The sequence below is a fragment of the Seriola lalandi genome, unplaced genomic scaffold (genome assembly GCF_002814215.2).
Source record: "Seriola lalandi dorsalis isolate HSWRI2012SDOR001 ecotype SW California unplaced genomic scaffold, Sedor1 jcf7180002054748, whole genome shotgun sequence".
Taxonomy (NCBI): Eukaryota; Metazoa; Chordata; class Actinopteri; order Carangiformes; family Carangidae; genus Seriola; species Seriola lalandi.
Window position 1 is genome coordinate 2540376 of NW_019525301.1, and position 19527 is coordinate 2559902.

The 19527-nt window shown below is 40.1% G+C and overlaps 1 protein-coding gene across 1 annotated transcript in view; it reads left to right on the top strand.

Annotated features, from left to right (window-relative positions):
- epha8 (eph receptor A8) overlaps nt 1-19527 on the top strand; it is a 126488-nt gene that overhangs the window by 77613 nt on the left and 29348 nt on the right. The window contains exons 7-8 of the mRNA XM_023424631.2: nt 16781-16936; nt 17154-17582. Coding sequence (XP_023280399.1) covers nt 16781-16936; nt 17154-17582 — 585 coding nt within the window. The remainder of the gene's footprint in view (nt 1-16780; nt 16937-17153; nt 17583-19527) is intronic.

A 19527-nucleotide genomic window follows, 5' to 3' on the forward strand; every position in this document is an offset into this window, starting at 1 on the left:
TTTATTATGTTTTACATTTCATTATATCAAACCAGGAATACGATCCTGCCACACCTTTGTTGTGTGTTACTTAGTTTGTGTTCATTTGACTGAATAGAAATTTATGTAGGAATGTACTGACCATCTAATCAAAACATCATCTGACACAAAAAAGCTTTTACACAGTGTCAAGATAGGGCTTCAAGATGAGGTCAAATACTTCTAATTTCAGGTTATACAGCTCTTTAGTGGTACATACAATACAAACGAATCTGACATTAAACAAATTATCACAAATGACCAGCGGACCCTGAACGTTTGGGGCCTCAGGGGCTCAGTTGCCCAGAATTGATACTATGGATTTAAAATCCTGTTGGGAGATCAAGTTAAACGCTTTCTGAAATTTAAAATTTTTATTATTACTGTGCTATTATTAACTTTTTTGCATTTGAGAATTGGATAGGAATTTGTGTATAGTTAACCACCAATTTTAAGCAGTGCAGTCATGCTTTCTTTTATTTATTAAATGTTGAAATCCTCATTTAAAAATTCATATAAGGGAAAAATATAGACTACAATTTCCTCCTGCAAACATTAAATGATGATTTTACATACATTTTCTTTAACCAGTTTATCTCTGTGTAATTCACATTGCAGTGATGATATTATATTCAGGACTTGGAGGACTTCTGATTTAACCAGAAGGATTAAATGAAATCATATCTGTAGATTACAGAGCTGCCTTTTTATTGCACCTGTGACGCAGAAAACAATGTTAAGTACTGTATATAGTGACGGTGATATATTTAGCTTCCTGATGGTGATGGAGCCAAAGCAACACCATGAAACTCATTTGTCCTTTTGACCGGGAGCAGTGGGAAACTCACAGGTACGCGTCTCAAAGGTTCATCAAAGCATTCAAAGTGTTGCTTCTCTCTGTGGAAGCGCCGCTCGGCTCTCAGTGTTTTTCCCTTCATCTGTTTATGTTGTCTTCCTGATGTGCGTCCTCCCTTCATGACAGGAATTTTTACTATATCCTGTTCTGAATTATTATTTGACCAGACCTCTGCTCGAACACACGTTTCATCTCAAAACACTTGTTCCAAAGTTGTTCTGTCTGTACTTCCTAATCCAAACGTAGCTTCCCTCTTTGCTATGTGAGCTGCTTGATGAATCAGAGGAGAATGAGAGAAACTTGTTCCTTGTTTTGAATGTGAAGTGTGTGAACTTTTTCTCTTTTTTTTTTTTTTTTTGATCCCTCTCAGACGGATGTGTTATGACTGCAGCTTCCTGGTGGACTAGCTGCGACCATATTAGCACAGTGTGACTCCCGCCTCTGTTCGTCTCTCTCCTCGGCACACGTTGTCCCTTTCAAATATATAAATAATCAAAAACAGTTGATTAATTTCCCCTCTGATGCACTGCAGCAATCGCTAATGTCGGAAAAAGTGAAAAGTTTATCCGTCCCCCCCCCCACCCAACCCCCCCGCTTCTCCCCAGGCCTTTTCCCTTTTTCGCTCGCATTTACGACACACACGCTTCACACTCTCTGATCTTCTCAGTCTGCTGCTAATATGCCTTTCAGAATGCCCATCTTTTTTCTTTTTTTCTTTTTTTTTTGTTGAGCCCTTCCCAACGCTCTCTCCCCCGCTCTCCTCCCCTCCTCTTCTCCGCCTCTCACTCCTTCCATCAGGCGCAGTTTAATGGTGACAGCCATTCAATCGGATAATTAACATCCGTTTAACGCTCATTAACCGGGATGTATTTGTCTCGTTTGATTTGTAATTACCAGGCCTTTTTCACAGGAAAACACTGCGATAATGTTCCCTTTGTGATGGCTTCATTGATGGAATTGATTTGAACCCAGCAGGGAGGCCAACAGAGAGGCAGGAATGTATACGGTGCTGACAGGTGACAGAAATGCTGTCTGCTGGAGGAATCAATCCTGCCATGAAATGTAGCATCTCCGCTTACAGATATCTGTGTCGAAGAAATATAGATAAACAAAAGCACATGACTCAAATCTACCTACATATACAGGAGAATATTCTGAAATGTCCAACTGAAATTTCATGCAAACAGTAACTACACAGGCGTTACTGATCACTGAAACACTTTTTTCTGGGCTCTGAACTACAGTGGTACATCCTGCAGCCTCCTTCAGCTCTTGCTTGTTGTGGACTCTTTCTGTCTTCAGTCTGGTTTTCAGTAGGTGGAGCTCAGACCAGGGGGCCAGTTTCACAAAGACATCTCAGACTGGTCTGTAGTGTTGGTCCGATGCAAGTCAGACTGTTTCACAAAAATAGAGACGGACTAAATATAAGATAAAAACATTAGACTCCCAGGCTAACTCAGGTCTACTAATGTCACCGTGGTAACAATCACTGACACCTGCGCTGACCAGTATCATCCAACAACAAAACACAGGAAACCATGGCTCATAATTCGTGGTTTGCTACCATTGTTATGGAGAGAGCAAAGAGAAGAGAAAGACTTTTTAAATCCGATTCTTGTAACTGTTGAAATTGAAGAGACAAACTTTTTCTGCTGAGGTAAATGGAGATGAGCCATTGGATGCGGATCCTCAGTCTGCCATTTTTTTTCATTTTGAAAAAAAGTCTTAATTTTACCCACAATTCATTGTACCACAGTCCGGCTAAAGATAGTCAAGAACTTTGAATTTAGACGTCTATCTGAAGTCTGTCTGTTTGTTCTATCTACGTCATAGTCACAGTCTGTCTCTGTGAAACCGCTGACTGACTCGACCAGCTGAGGATCTTCCACCTCTTCACCATGAAAAGCTCTTTGGTTGCTCTCTCCGTATGTTTAGGATCAGTGTCTGGATGAATGATGAAATGTCAGTGTCAGTGAGTCTTGATGCATTCATAATGTGCCAGTTCGACTTGGCAGCGATATGAGCCAGAACAGAACCAGCACCATGTTTGACAGATGAGTTGGAGGCTTTGGATCATGAGCTGCTCCCTCTCTCCTCCAAGCTTTACTCTTTCCATCTTTTTGATAGAGGTTGATTTTGTTTCATCAGACCAGAACTTTGTTCCAGGACTGGTTTTCTTTTTGTTTTAGTGAACTGCAGTCTGGTCTTTCTTTGTCTGTTGTTTACCAGGGGGTTTGTATCTTGTGCTGAATCCTCTGTGGTTCTGTCATGAAGTCTTCTCTTGATCACTGACAAGGAAACATTACCGCCCACTTCCTGGAGGGCATCCGTGACATGCTGTACAGTCATAAAGGGGGTTTTTCTTCACCATGCAAATGATTTTCCTGTCACCCACAAGATGCTGCTTGGTCGAGCAGCTCTATGGCTTTTTTATAGTTTTCTAGTGAGCACCTGTTTTTTAAGAACATAACCCACTGTTGATTTTGACAAACCGACTATTTTACGATTCGAATTTTGCTTTTCTGAGCCTCTGTATTACCTTCTTCGTTCGCATGGTCACCTCTTCACTCTGCGTCACCCTCGTTGAGGGCAGGAATGGCAAATCTCAATCAACTCTGAGCCACACGTGAGCTCAGAGCTGCCCCAGGAACATTTAGTGGCGTCCAAAGTGATGTGTAACTGAACAAATACCAGACAGTAGAATACAACTCAACTACAAAAGCAGTAATTGTCACCGTTCTGTGATTGGCTAACAGTGACGACCAGCCAGACAGTGGTCACACAACACAAAACTGCAACGCACATTAACTGTTTCTTATTTCTTGGCATGAAAACACGACTTAAGTTGCATTTTTTTCCTGCTGAAGAAAACGAAAGTCCACCGAGGTCAAAGTACTGCTAACCTTGGTTTGCAGACTAGATAGCAAATTAGCTGGTAGCTAATCTTACCTGCACTGGCCAGTTTATAATGATGTCATGGTGTGGTGATTATTTTTTCAACACCACTGCTAACACAACACTGGCTGCCCTTGGCGTCGGCTACAGTTACCTGAAGTTGATTTACTTCCTCTCTTGATTGACAGCTGACCTTTCCGCTCAGTTGTCAATCAAACACCTGCCCACTCAGAGAAAGGACAGTTTTTATTAATAACAAAATTAATTAAGAATTTGGTAGTAGAACCGTGCTGCAATGTCAGCAGCTTCTATAATGTTTTTCTCCCTGTTCACACAGTGTTTCACAATAAAGTTAGCTAATTATGTGATGGATGACTTTTAAAAAGTGCTCTGATCATATTGCCAGAGGAAACCCGGGCACCCGGTGAGATAAACAAATGCTTTTTCACTTGGACAGTTTAAAATGTGCCATGTTTCTCCAGGTGATCTTTTCTCAGTTGGGGCTTTGGTGTTAGGCGGCAAACTGTGGCTCAACACTAGGCTTTAGGCTTTATTAGTGTTTGGTCTCACTTGTTCCCTTTTTACAGTCTAATAAATGTTTTCTCTGCTGACACGTTTCTGGTGTTTTACAACCAGGAAAAGAGTCTTATATCTATATCTATTTTTTTCACCAATTTTCTAGTTTGTTTTCTGTCTAATCTCGTATCACTGCTGCAGCTGTACTCGCACATTTCACCTCCATTGATAATTTTTTTCTCTAGCAGATGCATAAAAGTAGGCCTATCTGAATTTACTCTACAGTGGAGGCTTACAGTTTTTTTAGCAGCCCACATCCGACCCCGTAACAATACAGAGGCCAAATAATGTGTTCTAAGACCACTTTTTATTTTAATGACGACAATCGAACATTCAGCATTGAACTGAAAGCTGGAGAAACATGTAAAAGAAGCTCAATTTTTCATTTTTGTTTGCAGGTGATCACTTGATTCATCATCTGTCTCTTGACTCTCTTTCCTTTTGACTCTTCCTGTTGCTACCCGCTATCCATTTTGATATTTTACTTTTTGCCAAGGATGTGATCTGTTAGCGTGCAATCAGACTGAAGAGGCAAAGAAGCGCACAATGTGGTCCGGTGGCAAAGTGGCCCAGCCAGCAGTGACATAAAAGCTCCCATTATTGGCTTAGCCAGTGATGGGTACGAGAAAAAACAAAGAAAAAAATATATGTAAATATATAAAATATGTTATAAAACATCTAGAAACATAAATTCACAAAAATTGTACTGTTCTGCAAATGATTTGTCAGTCCAATTGCAATACCTTCGCAGCCGACCATTGGGCCCCGACCCGCAGGTTGGGAACCACTGCTGTACAGTATCAAACTGCTGGCCACACAGAATAGGAATATTTTTTGTTTTTCTGTAAAGAGAGCTTTTCTTTGTTTGTATTTTAACACAGAAATCATAATATAGTTTAAAATGGATGGATGGATGTTAATATCAATTCGACCGCAGCTCTTCATTTGATTTTTTTCCAATAATACTTGCAGTGACTTCCTGTTTTTCTTGTCCTCTGACCCCAACACACACAAGCCTAACCCATTCATCTATCCTTCTTTAAGGATTTTTAACCAGCCCCATCCATTCTGTCCCCAAGGTCATCTATCTCCATGCACCTGGACATAATGCCGAGTAAATCGGGCTCACCTTAGATTGAGAGGAGACCTTCGTTTAGTAGGCTGTAGCGGAGCCGCAATCCAGCTGTTAAAATCTGGACTAGCAATGAAAGAGATGGGACAATGTGGATGGTGAGTGTCCCATTTCCACAGCTGATCTCACCGACGCGTTCATCCATCACTCAGACAGCTTCAGGAGCTCGTTAGCGGCTTCATGTGCTCCCTGGGGAACCAGCTGAGGAGCCTTCGGCTAACTTTGTCACTAGATTTTGGCGTGCGCTCACTTCCTTTGCAAGGTCGACGCTGCGCGGGGTCTAGGACATCACAACTGGATATGTTGTCAAGGAGCACGTGGAAGTTTTACATCTCCTTTTTGTTGCTGGATTAAGTTTATAGATCAATGTAAAAGTTAACATTTGTAAAGCTTTGTTATCAGTAAATATCTGCTTTTCTGCTCTGTTACCGATTGATGCGACACAGTAGTGGTGTAACTCGTATTCCAGGTAATAAAAGATTCTATATTTGTTTGTCTAAAACCCAGTTGGTCTTTCAATGACAGAATACTGTGGCACACAAGAAGTGGTAAATAATACAACTGGCAAAACCCACCATGAAAGACAAAGACGACTGAAACATCATGTTTCTATCTATTCTCTCGTGCTTGGCTCGGTCTCATGGATGTCTCGACTTGGCGTCGTCCCTACCTTGGCCGATGGTCTCTTCTATTATTTTTATCTTTATGCCTTCTCTGTCCAGTTTTGCTGGCTGTTCTCAAATCCCACTGGAGAGACAGTTTCACCATCAGTCATTTATCACTTCCTCAAAGATGTAAAAATCTCTCTAAATAGTTCTAAACAATCATTTTAGGCAAGTATCCTATAGGATTTATGTCCATGTTGGATAATTCAATTCAACAACAAATCAAACAAAGAAATAAAGTGAAACACAATCGCATCATTCTGTTGTATGGACCCATATACTGTCATAATTAAGCGAAAAACATATTTTAAAAGAGGAACTTTCCTCTTTAATAATTTAACAAATTGTTTTTCACTGTGTCATGAAATTTCCATGCCACATTAAAATCAAATTTGGATACAGAAAGTTAAGAGGTATATAACATTTCACTGTTGTCAATACTAAATACAAAGCAGTGTCATTAGCGCTCATGATGAGGTGCAATGGAGCTTTTCCCCTTTTGCTCTCATTTTCCTCACATAGCACAGTATACATCTACATGACATCCATAACAATGTAACAGTATTGTCTTTCACATTATCTCTTTGTTTGATTTGTTTTTACTTATAGTGTTTTTACAGCTTCCATATTTTAGTTGCTTCATCTTAACCAAAGCTTCACTGTACTTTATTTGCCATCACCTCAGTCTTCTCCTCACCTTACTGCAGTTGCTTTGTGTACATACTGCAGAATGCGAGAGCTGAACAATAAAATGTTGCCATAGGATGTTAAAAATAACACAAATCACTGAGGGGTTTTGCATAATCGCTGTACAGAATACAATACTGACATTTCTTGGCAACAGGTTTGGTCATTTACAAGTGCAGGTTCATTTCCATAGTGTGCTATTGCCATGTGACAGCCAGGCATCTTATACGCAAATAAAAGGAGGTAAAAAGGAGGTTTATTTTAAAGTGTGAAACACATCACCATTTATTAATGAGTTACTAGTATCCTACTATCATTTTATTATTATTATTCACCATTATAACTATCAACTGGTAACTCATAAAATAAATAAATGCTGATGTGTTTCACACTTTACAATAAGGCTCCTTTTGCCAGTTATAAATAATATTAAATATTAAATTAGTAAAATTAGTGAGTAGCAAGCATTAACTTGATCTTGCCAAATAGTGAGCCTGCACTCAATGCATGAGAAATATGTTATAATTTGTTTATTTATGATTTATTAAGTGTTAGCAACCAAATTAATAACCTAATTATAAGCCATTTATAAATCCTTTGTGACTCTTATTTTAAGTCGTACCCATTTCTAATATAATTGCTTTTATTATTGAAATCGCAATTATAGCAATTGATATAATAATTCAGGCAAATTTATGTTGTATTTAATTTGTGTTGTTTTCTATTGCTATCACAATTAAACATTTCTAAATACAAAAGACTCAAAACTGTTGGACTTGGACCCTACAGCTGGAGACAACTGGCTTCTAGGACCCACATCGCCACAACACCTGAAAGCAACACACTTTCTGATCAGCACATTGAAGTAGAAGCTAGGAGCATTAAAACATGTCGGAGCCGCTCTGAGAGGAAAACTGACTTGTTGAGATTTTGTTTTTACAAGTCAGCCTTTAGGTAAACAGAAGAAAATGGACCAAGAAATCAGAACCTTTCCTGGAAAGCCATTAAGAAATCACTAATGGACCCAAAACAGCAGCGCACAGTTAATTGGTTAGCATACAACCATCAGAAGATGGAAATGCATTTCAGGTAGCAAGCCTTCATTTTGGCGTGGTTATTATGCTTATGCATTTTTCAATCTACTTTACTGCTTTTTACCATTTTAGGGGACTTTAAACAAACCAAAAAACCTGAATATTTTTTAATTTGTCTCTTCAGAAGAGAAGTAGATTGCTTTGTCTGTCCTTATTTTTGTTTTCATGATGAAATGCATTTATTGTTTTGATTTTGCTGTAGTTTTCTAGACTTACTAAAAGGCATCCTTGAAGCAGAGTGGGCCCACAGCCGGCGCTGTACACTGCACGGAGCTTTCACAAGCCTACCCAGGTTGCACTTAAGACCTCGCTCCCCTCCGCTCCTCCCTCAGTCTCCTCACGCGCGGGACGATGATGTGTTTTCTCCAGCTCGCCCCTTTTTCCCAATGTATTTATTTATCCACTTATACAGGGAATAAATCAAGGTCAGCACACAATGCCGCACACGGCTATTAAGATTCATTGTAATGCAAATTCTCTTGTAGCGAGTTCACTCCATTGACAGGTACTGACACACCGGGCAACACACAAGCAACCACACACACACACACACACACACACACACACACACACACACACGCACACACATGCATCCTTTAGGTACACACCTTCACCAAAGTACACATCCTGTAAGCTGTTTACCTAAAGGAGTGGGACCCAAACAAAAAAATATGCGTCTCTTCAAACTGAACCTCTCCTTTTATTTCCAACACTTTTTCTGTTCGTACTCCAAACACACAGTCCAGACCATCATTATTTTTTGTTCTTCAGGCTTTGCTCTTCAGCGCATTAAATCTGAAGCATTCCTGACTTACTGTGCGGTCACAAAGGGGTTTTTCACCATGCAAATGATTTTCCTGTCGACCGCAAGACTGTCGCCGTTTGACGTTGCCTAGTTTTCCTGTGTTGACCTGCTTTTCAACTATTGATTTTGACAAACCAACTATCTGCAATCATCTCTGAGCCACATGTGAGCTCTTTTGTGCAAGAACTAACATTCAAAGGAGACGCAGCTGCCCGAGAAAGATTTTGTAGTTAAGTGTCCAATTACTTTTAAAACCTTACACATATAATTTTAGATACGTCTAAACTTATTATTGCCATTGTTATTATTTATTGGAATTTGTAGCTTTATTAGACAGCAGACAATAAATAGAGACAGAGGGTTATGAGATGCAGCAAAGGTCCCCAGCTGGATTCAGATTTGTCTTAAAGGAGCCATTTGTATGTTTTTGTTATGGAGAGTAAAGGAATGAAGTTTGATGCTGAACATTTCTTCTAGAATGGTGAGTAAACAGCTGTTAATGCTAACTGTTAATGCTAATGCTATGTACCAATAGTAAAACTTACAAATAGCTCCTTCACTCATCTGGACGCTCCTATACTTTTTAAAAAAAATATTCTGGTCCACTGTTAAATGATTATGATATATTGGTGTAAATATTGTAAATAATTGGGATCATCGGTCATGGGTCATTTCTGACTTTTTTTTCACATTCCTGTTACTATGAATGTCTGAATCCATGGCTGGATTCACCCTTTCATTATATGCTCAATAACCAGAAGCCAACCAGTACTAATTTGCTGTAACATTAGCTGGTCCCAGGTCTTCTGTGTGCTGGTTAGTTTGAGGCAACTTGATTAAACTCATGTAATAGTGTTCATTGTGCTGATGGAGCATTTTCCTACGAGACAATGCCACAGCATAAGGTGATGCAGGACCTGCTTTAATTGATTGATCAATTGTTCATTTGAGGTTAAAACCTACATTGCGGAATTTTTAATTAATCCAATTGTTCACAACAATGTAAACAATGTAAGACAGTGAACCTGAGGCTTTTGTCCACAGTTTCACTGTGCACTGCGATGATAATTCTGTCCCAAACAATTATTCTAACTTTAAAGTACGTTATCTGCTGATGCTGAGTTCTGTGCAACATTTAATTTAATTGGATATTGTATATTCCATATATACTGCTGCACATTGTAGAACGCGCACATTAAAACTATTGAAGAAGTTTCTCAATACCTGAATAGTTGTGAGTTTCAATGTATAACCTGCATCAGACACCTTCCTCAAAGGGAAACATCAGCAATTTAGCATTGCTCTTCTACAAAGCTGGGCGACTCACCAGAGACGGATTAAAACAAAGAATGGTGAAAATCGAAGCAGCAGAGGCGGCAATATCTTAACTTTTAGTCCTTTAATGGGTCAAGGTCCAAAAACAGTGGACCCTATAGTTCCCATAATGCAACTCAATAGTACCTTTCATCATATTCTTTTCTGAGAATGGGGAAGGCAATGGTTCCTCCTCAGCATGAACAAAGTAAAATAGTTCAAATGTAGTTTTCAACCCGCAGCAGCAGCAGCAGCAGCAGCAGCAGCAGCAGCAGGAGTTATGAGTGTGTTACACCCGCAGAATGTCACTGACACTGATGCAACCTCATTGCTCACGTTACTCACATAAACCCGCTGTCAGTGTACAGTAGGTGGTATGAATCGAAACTACTGGTTTCCGAGCTTTTGCCTTTCATAGTTCACCCTGCTCACAATAAAGAAATGTGGCATCCCAAACCGAAGCTGGGTTCGCGCTGTAAGAGCAGCCCTCACTTCCTGTTTCATGCTGTAAAGCAGTGTGTTAGATTTCTTGTCTCAGAAAACAGAAAATGTCAAGCAGGGCCTGTTAGAGGCTGATTTCTCATCAAATGACCGGACTGTATTAGTCTCTTGAACAATGATGTAGAATACTACAAGGGAGAATTTTTATTATTTTTAATTTTTTTTCCAATTTCAATACAATATTTCCAGCGACATCCCAAAGCTGTCATTCCTCTCATTGACCACATTCATCTCATAGTTTGTTAGTCTTCTTAATCTTCCTCTGATGATGAAGATGTTATTATACCCATTTACATCTTAATTTTTCCAGAGCACCAAATGAGCAGCACATCAGAGGAGAAGTGAAAGGTTATCACAGCTGGCATTGACACAGTCCGCCTTCTCTTTCCCTTTGCATATTCACCTGTGTGTTGATGAATTCATGTTGCATGTGGTTACTGTGGCTGCAGCAGACACCCTGTGTGTATGTTTAGCATTACCATAACCTTTGCGTGTGTGTGTGTGTGTGTGTGTGTGTGTGAGTGTGAGTGTGTGCAGAACTCCTGGTGAATCTGTCAGAGACTTCAAAGCGCTTGCTGCCTCTCTCCTTGATGAACGAGCTGTTCCGATGTTTATCGTGACCTGCTTTTCAACTCAGGGGCTTCACAAAAAACATCAAGGGATGGAGGGATTAACGGGATAAAAAAGGAGGAAGAGAGAACAGTCTGGGATAAATATTGTAAATAGAAATAGTTTCTGGCTCCTGTGGGGGCCCTGACAGTGAAAGAGAAGAGCACTATCGCCCCAGTCTGTTTATCTATAGTGATACACATGGTGTATTGTATTTGTGTGGGTATATATATATATATATAAATATAAATATTCACAAGTCTGTGTGTTGGTGTGTTTATGTAGTGCGTAGGACATTTGAAGGGCTGAAGCTAATTCTCACAGTTTTAAATGCAAGAGCTTTAACCCCTGGAAATGTAAATCAATTAAAGGCTCAATATCCCAGTACTTAATGTCACTTACAGATTACAGACATTTACACTAATTTCACACTAAGTTGGTAATAGAAGATACTAAAGCATGTGAGTGTCGTGCTGTAGACAGCTGAATGAAATTAAGAAGAGAATGTAGCATTATAAAAAGGGCCATCTTCAGATGCCCTATGGACAATGATAAGATATGAAAAAATAATGTCCATCTAATATTATATTTTTCTAAAATGGGTTTTCGACACAAAATGTTCACTGAGCAACTGAAAAAAGTCTCACCCCTTCTCCTTTATTGACAGTTACAGAATCAACCTATACAGAAATATAGTATATGACATCAAGCATGATGTGGTCAAATATGACACCCATAAGGGAATATATATTATTATTACATAATGTAGATACACCCTCTAGGTACGTGAAGATATATGTTTATAACATATATTAAACACCAATAGTAAAATTTGTATCTTTAAAATATCTATATGATGAATTTTTATATGGTTATATATAGACAATATATATTTAATTTATAGTTTATTAAAACAACATACATATATAAAAAGTATATATGCTTATATATGTTTTTCTTTTAATTTCTCATTAATTATAAACTTCTCTATCTTCCTAAGTGGTCTCAGACCTTTGGACCCTACTGTTTATAATATCAACATATATTAACAGGCTTTGAAGAGATTAGAAACTTGTTGTCATCTCAAGGAGTAACCTAAGATAATAATATGTGCTGATGGAACTGAGGAAATTAACAGACTGTTGTGTGATCTGTGTTGAAAGTCTACACACCCTTATCTTCAGATGATCTTCTTTTATATTGCTGGGCTTTGTAAAGCTACCTACCAACCGATGCTAATAGCAATGAGCAATGCTAATGCTAAAGCACATCCTTGTCATGATCCAGTTTTAAAGACTGTAACTATGAAGAGCCAAGGGGGGAAAAAACTGGACAATTTTATATCTTGTACTTGGGGAGAAGAACGACAGAGATGTAGCCTCTGGTAGCAAAATGGCTCCAAAGCCGCCGTCACTTGCAGATACATCTATTTACAAAATATATTCACAAAATACATGTGATTCAGATAATTACTTCTTCTTCTTCTTCTTCTTCTTCTTCTTCTTCTTTTTGGATGTTTTACTTGTTTCCATTGTTAAAAATAGCAAATTTAACTTCAACACTTCTTGGCAGAGCCCCAGAAGCCACGGACTTCAGTGTAAAGTTGCTCAAATTGTCTTAGCTGAAATGTGCACTGCTAACACTGCAATCCCCTTTAGGTTTGAAGCCGTGTCAGCCTGTCTCTAAATAAAATCCAGAAATTTTTGTCTCGGCACACGATTCCTCGGTAAACACTGGAAGGAAACTGAGCTGGTAAATCCTTTTCTGCAAGCTGCCCCCCAGCTCCTGCTCATCTTACACCTACTGGCTCACGTCCCAAACTGCTAAATCCATCATGTTTTACTGGTTTCAAAGCTTTGAGCACGTTCCCAAGTTACTGTGTGTCACTCCACTGGAAAGGATATCTAAGCTTTCCATAGTGTCACTTCAAAATATCACTAAATTAGTCAAATGCTTGTCTCCTCATCACCATAAATTACATTAAAAAGTTTGCACAAAAAATACAATAACTAAAATTAACTCAGAGGCAGTTATTATATTGAATCTATATTATTCCCCGCCTCTCCCTCACTCACACTCATAACACAGAACAAGAAGCAAAGCATCATGCTCTCTCTCTCTGCCAGTCCTGCCCTGTCCACATCTACATGTTATTATGTGAATACGGCTGAAAACAGGTCAAAGGTCATTTTCAGCAGCGGTGCTGACATCTGAGATGTGCTGCATCATATGGTGAATGATAAATGACGGATATAATGTTCAAGCACGAATATGTTGAGGTCTTAGTTATAGCATCTCTGATTATTTAAAAAGTGACCATGTTCTTTTTCACTGTCATGATTCGCATGTTGGTCTATGATGACTTCAACATTTCGGACTCATATCTACACACCTCTAACTTTAAGTCCATCGGTTCATTCCAACCGCTCCTCCAACCTCAACAACCATACAGGTCGTTTGTTTTCAACCCTCTGGTACGACCCATGAGTGTCTCCTGAAATAGCGCCCCTACAACTGCAGGCGTACTGGACCTTGGTTGTCATGGTTACAAAAATAAACACGCAGACTGTACCGACAGTAGCATACCTATTTTCCTCACCGTGGTTACTATAGTAATGGTCATGGCTTGGTTTAGGCTTAGGAAAAGATTGTCACTTGGGATGAAATAAGTACTTCCTCAACACTAAAAAAATCTTTGTTGTCATGGTTACAATAATACCAATGTGGTAATCTTTGTCATGGATAATAGAAACAACATAAACTGCTACTTTCACCTCTGGACTTGTGAACATGGGCCATACTCTCCCATGTTTTTGGGTGTAAATGATTGGCAGGGTCCGCTATTGACCAAGAACAGTATACATGGCCACCGCTAAACAGCTGCTGCGATGCAATCAAATGGTGCATTTGTTTGCATCAAAGTACATCCAGAGAAAGAGTAAGATCATTTCTTTAACCAGAAATAGCTATCATATCAATTTCTCAAAACCACCATTCTAATGACGAAAACAGTTATTTTGCTTTGCAGAATTAAGGGAGTTGCTGGTTGCTGATTGGTTGGTTTGTTAGTGTTATTGTGTGGTACTTTTACTTCACTATTGAAGGTCACACTAAAGGAACCTAACTGGAAACTGGGGTTGCTGTGTAAATATATATTGAATAGTGTTCTTTGCAGAGTAGCTGAACACTGTGGACTTTGCCTTTCAGTTCTGCTTTACCATAATAAACAGATGAAAACTGATGGTATCTCAGGCCATTGGTGTGTTGTTTGTAGCTTGTGGTAGCTTCTAGTTGTGTCGCATCCCAAACGGAAGCAGTGATGGGAATGTTTGACCACAGGAGCTCAGGAGAAGTGTAAAACAACAAGCCGCTAAAACGTTTGAGATGTTTTTCAAAGTCTTAAATAATTGAGTTGATGCTTAGAGATATTCAGGTGGCCTAGACTTCTCCTCTATGTTGTACCTGTCCAAGAAAAACTGTGAAGTGGAGTCAAACACTGACCTGTCTTCATGCATAAGAAAAAACATTCAAAGTAATAGCACCTTTTTTATTTTGCAAGTATTACTGAATTTATGTTAATATTTCACTGTCACAGTTCTCTTTTTTTTTACTGCATAATGTCTTCTATTTTAAATTTTAAACAATTTTTTAATTTATTTATCATTAGAACTATTCTTAACTAAACTTTTGTTTGATTTTTGTTTGTTTTTCCTCAGACCATGTAATCAAAAAGAGGCCCGCTGAAACATGAAAATAAATTCTCATTTTTTTAAAAATTTATTTAAATTTTCAAGGCAACGAATTCAGTGTTTTTATCCATCCCCAATGTTTTTCTTTCTTCTCTATTGTCATTTCCATTTAAAATTTATGTGCCTATCAGAATTTTCTTATGCATAATGTGGCTTGACTTCTTACTGCCAGAGAAAGCAAGCAGTGACTGACTCCTGCCTCCTGGTACCTCTGGACATATCGAAATAAACAAATGCCAGTGTTTACAGGTGGGAAACCGGTGAGGGATCATTTAAGAAGCAGTTACTCCATTCAGTGGAGAGTGGTGGATCTTTCAGGAATAATGATAATGTGAACCTTTGCACACTTACTTTACGCTTTTCTTATGTTTAATTTTGAAGTCAAGTTGTGTTTCACTCTCATGCATCTCTCTACAGCTCAAGTAACAACAGGTCGGTGAGCCAATCAGAAGAGACTCTGAGCCTCTTTTATGATTGGCTGACTGTTTTTTGAATGATCAAATAAAAAATACAGCAGATTTCAGGTAAACATTCACAGAAACAAAATCCGGTAAGGTTGGATGGTGGGTCCAGGTGGGCGGGGCTTGGGGCATGGCAGAGAGCAGGGACGGCTTTGTTGTGACATCACAAAGTTCCAGAAGTCCTGACGGTTTTAAGGCTCAGTTTCTGAATACAGGCTGTGTGCATTTCTCTGTGGACTGAGCACTTTGATACTTTCACAGTATTCATATAGAACCTAGACCTGCTTTATGATCAAAGAAGACATGGACATCCACTTTTATACTATATGGGACCTTTAAAACTACAGCTACAGTTCCAATGAACATTACCTGAAAATGAAACAACTGCAAAAAACTGTGAAATTAAACATCGTTATGGAGGATATCATCAAATATAGTGAAATGGTTGAACATCCATCGTGTGTGTGTGTGTGTGTCTGTGTATGTTCCTGTGCAGCCATGATGAACGTGGCAGTGCGTGTACTTTTCAGGTACAAGCAAGGGAACACTTTACTCCTTCCCAAATGCATCTAAAAATGTCTGAGCCATTAAATCCAGAATACATTTTAACTATTTGCTCTTTTATAATTTCACTCATGTTGCTTTATCCAATTTCATGGTTCTTTCAGCACCTTTGAAGTCTAAGCACCTAAAATGGTCTCCCATAAACTTAACACAGAGAGGTTAGGAAAACATTGCATCTGTAAACTAACACACAGCAATTTTGGGGGGGAGCACACATAAATTACATGGTGAGGAAGAGCAAACACAAGCACGCTGGTGTCTGCCGCTGCTTTCCGAGTGCATGCGTGGTTTACCCCTGCCCCATTTACCATAGCAGAAGCCTATTAACCGCCTGGAAAGAGAATATATTTATCAGAGCCCCCTCCATTATTAATCAGTGCAGAGTTAAAAGTGAATATGTATCAGAGGAGCTGAATAAGGTTGAAACACGGTCTGGATTCTGATGGTCTCACTGGGAGTATCAACAGTGCAGAGCCTTTTCAGCCCAAATCTAAGCAGAAAGAAGTATGACTTTCATCTCCCCTGCTCCGCAGTCTCTACGGTTACAAGGCCTGTAATTATACATAGATTTAGAAGAGAGGGGGGGGGAGAGGGAGGGGGGCTATGTCCTAAAATTAATGCTTTGGAGGAGATGACACAGTTTTGAAAAAGTTGAAGCAGCGTTGATATGCACAACTTGCTATAGGAGGGTGATTCATGCCTTTCTTGCTGCACTCTCTCTCAATTTTATCATGGTCTGAGTGATTATGGGAGTGCAGAGCCTTTCCCTGCAAGCTCTCTATTTACTCTATTTATTCTCTCTCTCCCTCTCTCTCTCTCTCTCTCTCTCTCTCTCTCTCTCTCTCTCTCTGCAGCCTGTGAGGTGGGTTTCTATAAGCCGGTGGCGGGCGATGGTCTGTGTGGTAAATGTCCTCAACACAGCCACTCAGAGACCAGAGCCGCCCTCTCCTGCCCCTGCGACTCCAACTACTATCGAGCAGCGGATGACCCGCCAGCAGCTCCATGCTCCCGTAAGCACAAACACGCGGTACACAAGATCACCTAATCCCACAGGCGAGAACACCTGAAAGCAGTCAAAAGACATATGTGAATAAACTCGCTCAACCCACAGCAACCATGGAATGATGTGCCGAACTTATCTGTGCCTGAAAAACACAATTTACTTTTTTTTTTAGACGGCGATCAAACCTGTGAATGAACTCAAACCTCCATCTTTCTTTTCTCCAGGCCCTCCATCTGCTCCAGTAAATGTCATTTCCTCTGTCAATGGGACATCTGTGAACTTAGAGTGGGATCGCCCTCTGGATACCGGAGGTCGCAGCGACCTGCAGTACAGCGTGTTGTGTCAGAAATGCTCGGGGGAAGGAGGGCCCTGCGAGGACTGCGCATCCTCGCCAGGGGGAACTGGCAATGGAGGGAAAGCAGGTGGAGTGGCGAGCATCGGGGCCGGGGGAGGTGGGATGGTGGAGCGGTTGGGGTCTGCGGCAGTTCGATTTGTCCCCCGCCAGGCCGGGCTGACGGAGCCCTGGGTGACGGTGCTCAACCTGGTGGCCCACACCAACTACTCCTTCCGCATCCTGGCCATGAATGCTGTGACACACCTGAGCAACGAGCCGTCACTGTACGCCCTGGTCAACATCACGACAAACCAGGCAGGTAGGGTTCAGAACAGTGACAGTTTCTCATCATGTCAGTCTTTTCCACTAACTTGAAGTGATAGTTCAGGTGATTTGACGTTGGGTTATATGGGTTACTAATCTATACCGAGTGTATAACCTGTAGTGGATTCAGATTAGTGTGCTCCCAGTTTGGAGAATCAAGCAAGTGTTTGCTTCATTGTGAATAATTTCACAGCTTTATCTCACCATCGAACAGCCCTTTTCTTTGGAACTACCATATTCCTATGCACAAGCGCACCTACACTTAGCTCTTTCTGACTCAAACAGCTGATCTGCAGAGTAATACAGAGAGTTCATTGTGCGTGGGAATACGGTAGGGTTAGGGTTAGTTCACAAACTGTAGTTCCAAAGTAAATGGCTGTTGGACGGTGGGATAAAGCTGTGAAAATATTCACAATAAAATCTACACTTAAAGTGATATTAGCTTTTTTCTGTGGGTGTTTTTTTAAGTTGCTAAAATATGTTTTTGCGCATGACCCAGTCCACAGCAGCACAATGCTCAGCTTCCGTGCTGGTGCTCCTGCTGCTTCTCCAAATTGGGTGCACGCTAATCCGAACCTAGTGCAGGTAATACACTAGTACAGATAGGTACCTCACACAACCCCATGAGAAATAACCCAAACTATCACTTTGACAGTATGTATGTTAATGTGGATCCACTGTTGCGGATTCTGCTTTTGTTTCCTGTTCCTGGAAATGAAGTGGGGTATGGAAATCAAGAATCTGTTTTCAGAGGCAACACAGCACTTATAAAACATATGTTTAGTTAAGTACTGCAAGGAAGTGTGTTTTTAAATATTCTAGTGCAGGTGTTTTCTTTTTCTTTTTCTTTTTTTGAATACTAATGTTTAAAAGTGTTACATTTCCTTTGAGAGACAAGTGGTACAGGGAAGTAACAATGAATAAAATAAGGACTGGGCAAAACAGAAAAGAAACAGGAAAACAGATTCAGTTAAAAATATGGAATTTTATTCACAATTAGAGAAAACTATAACAAAAAAACAGCAGTGGAACACTCAGTGGGAAACTTAAACCACTGCAGCTATCGTAAGACGCCACACAGCTCATCAGCAGCTGAACGGCACTCTGTGGCGCTCACCAGGCCTCTTCACTGCACCTTTATAGCTCCAGCTCTTGATTGGAGAACAGGGATCAGCCGTGCCGAGTCACCTGACGGATAATAGGGGAGGGCAGAACAACGCACACACGCACACACACACACACACACACACACACACACACACACTCACACTCACACACACACACACACAAACACGTAAGCATGGTGTGTACAAATCCCCACAGACATGTACATATCCATACACATATTCGTACAACATCATAACACTATGGCATGTAACAAAAAGTAATTAGAATTAAATCTTGAAAGGCATTCAGCAGTAGGACCAATTATTCCAATGTTGTCTACACAGTTTTACCAGTAGCATAGTGTAGCCTGTATCTGGTGGTGTTGCTACATATCAGAAACCTGGCAACAAAAGCTCAGAGGTTCTGGGAAGCTCCGGGTTTTGGCTCTCTGGTTCCTGTGGTGTAAAAATGCTTAAAGATTTAAGAAGACAGGATAGGACAAAGGATGAATAGAAAAGGATGCTGTGTTACTCAGGATGGCTCAGGTGACGCATTGTGTGCAGTAACTGTTATGTCCTGGGTTCAACTCTGACCTTGAATCACTCACTGTGAACTATTCCAAAGTAGAGAAACGTCATAAAAGCAAAGCATTAAATGAAACCATTGGCCATGTCGCTGTCACACTTGCAGCCGCAGCATTCTGAATGAGTATCCAGCCTTGGCCTATGATCACACGCCTTCCTCCTCTCCCGTTGCCGTCTCTCTCTCTCTCTCTCTCTCTCTGCTGTCGGATTTAGCAAAAGTGCCAAAATAACAATCTTTAAAAGAAATGT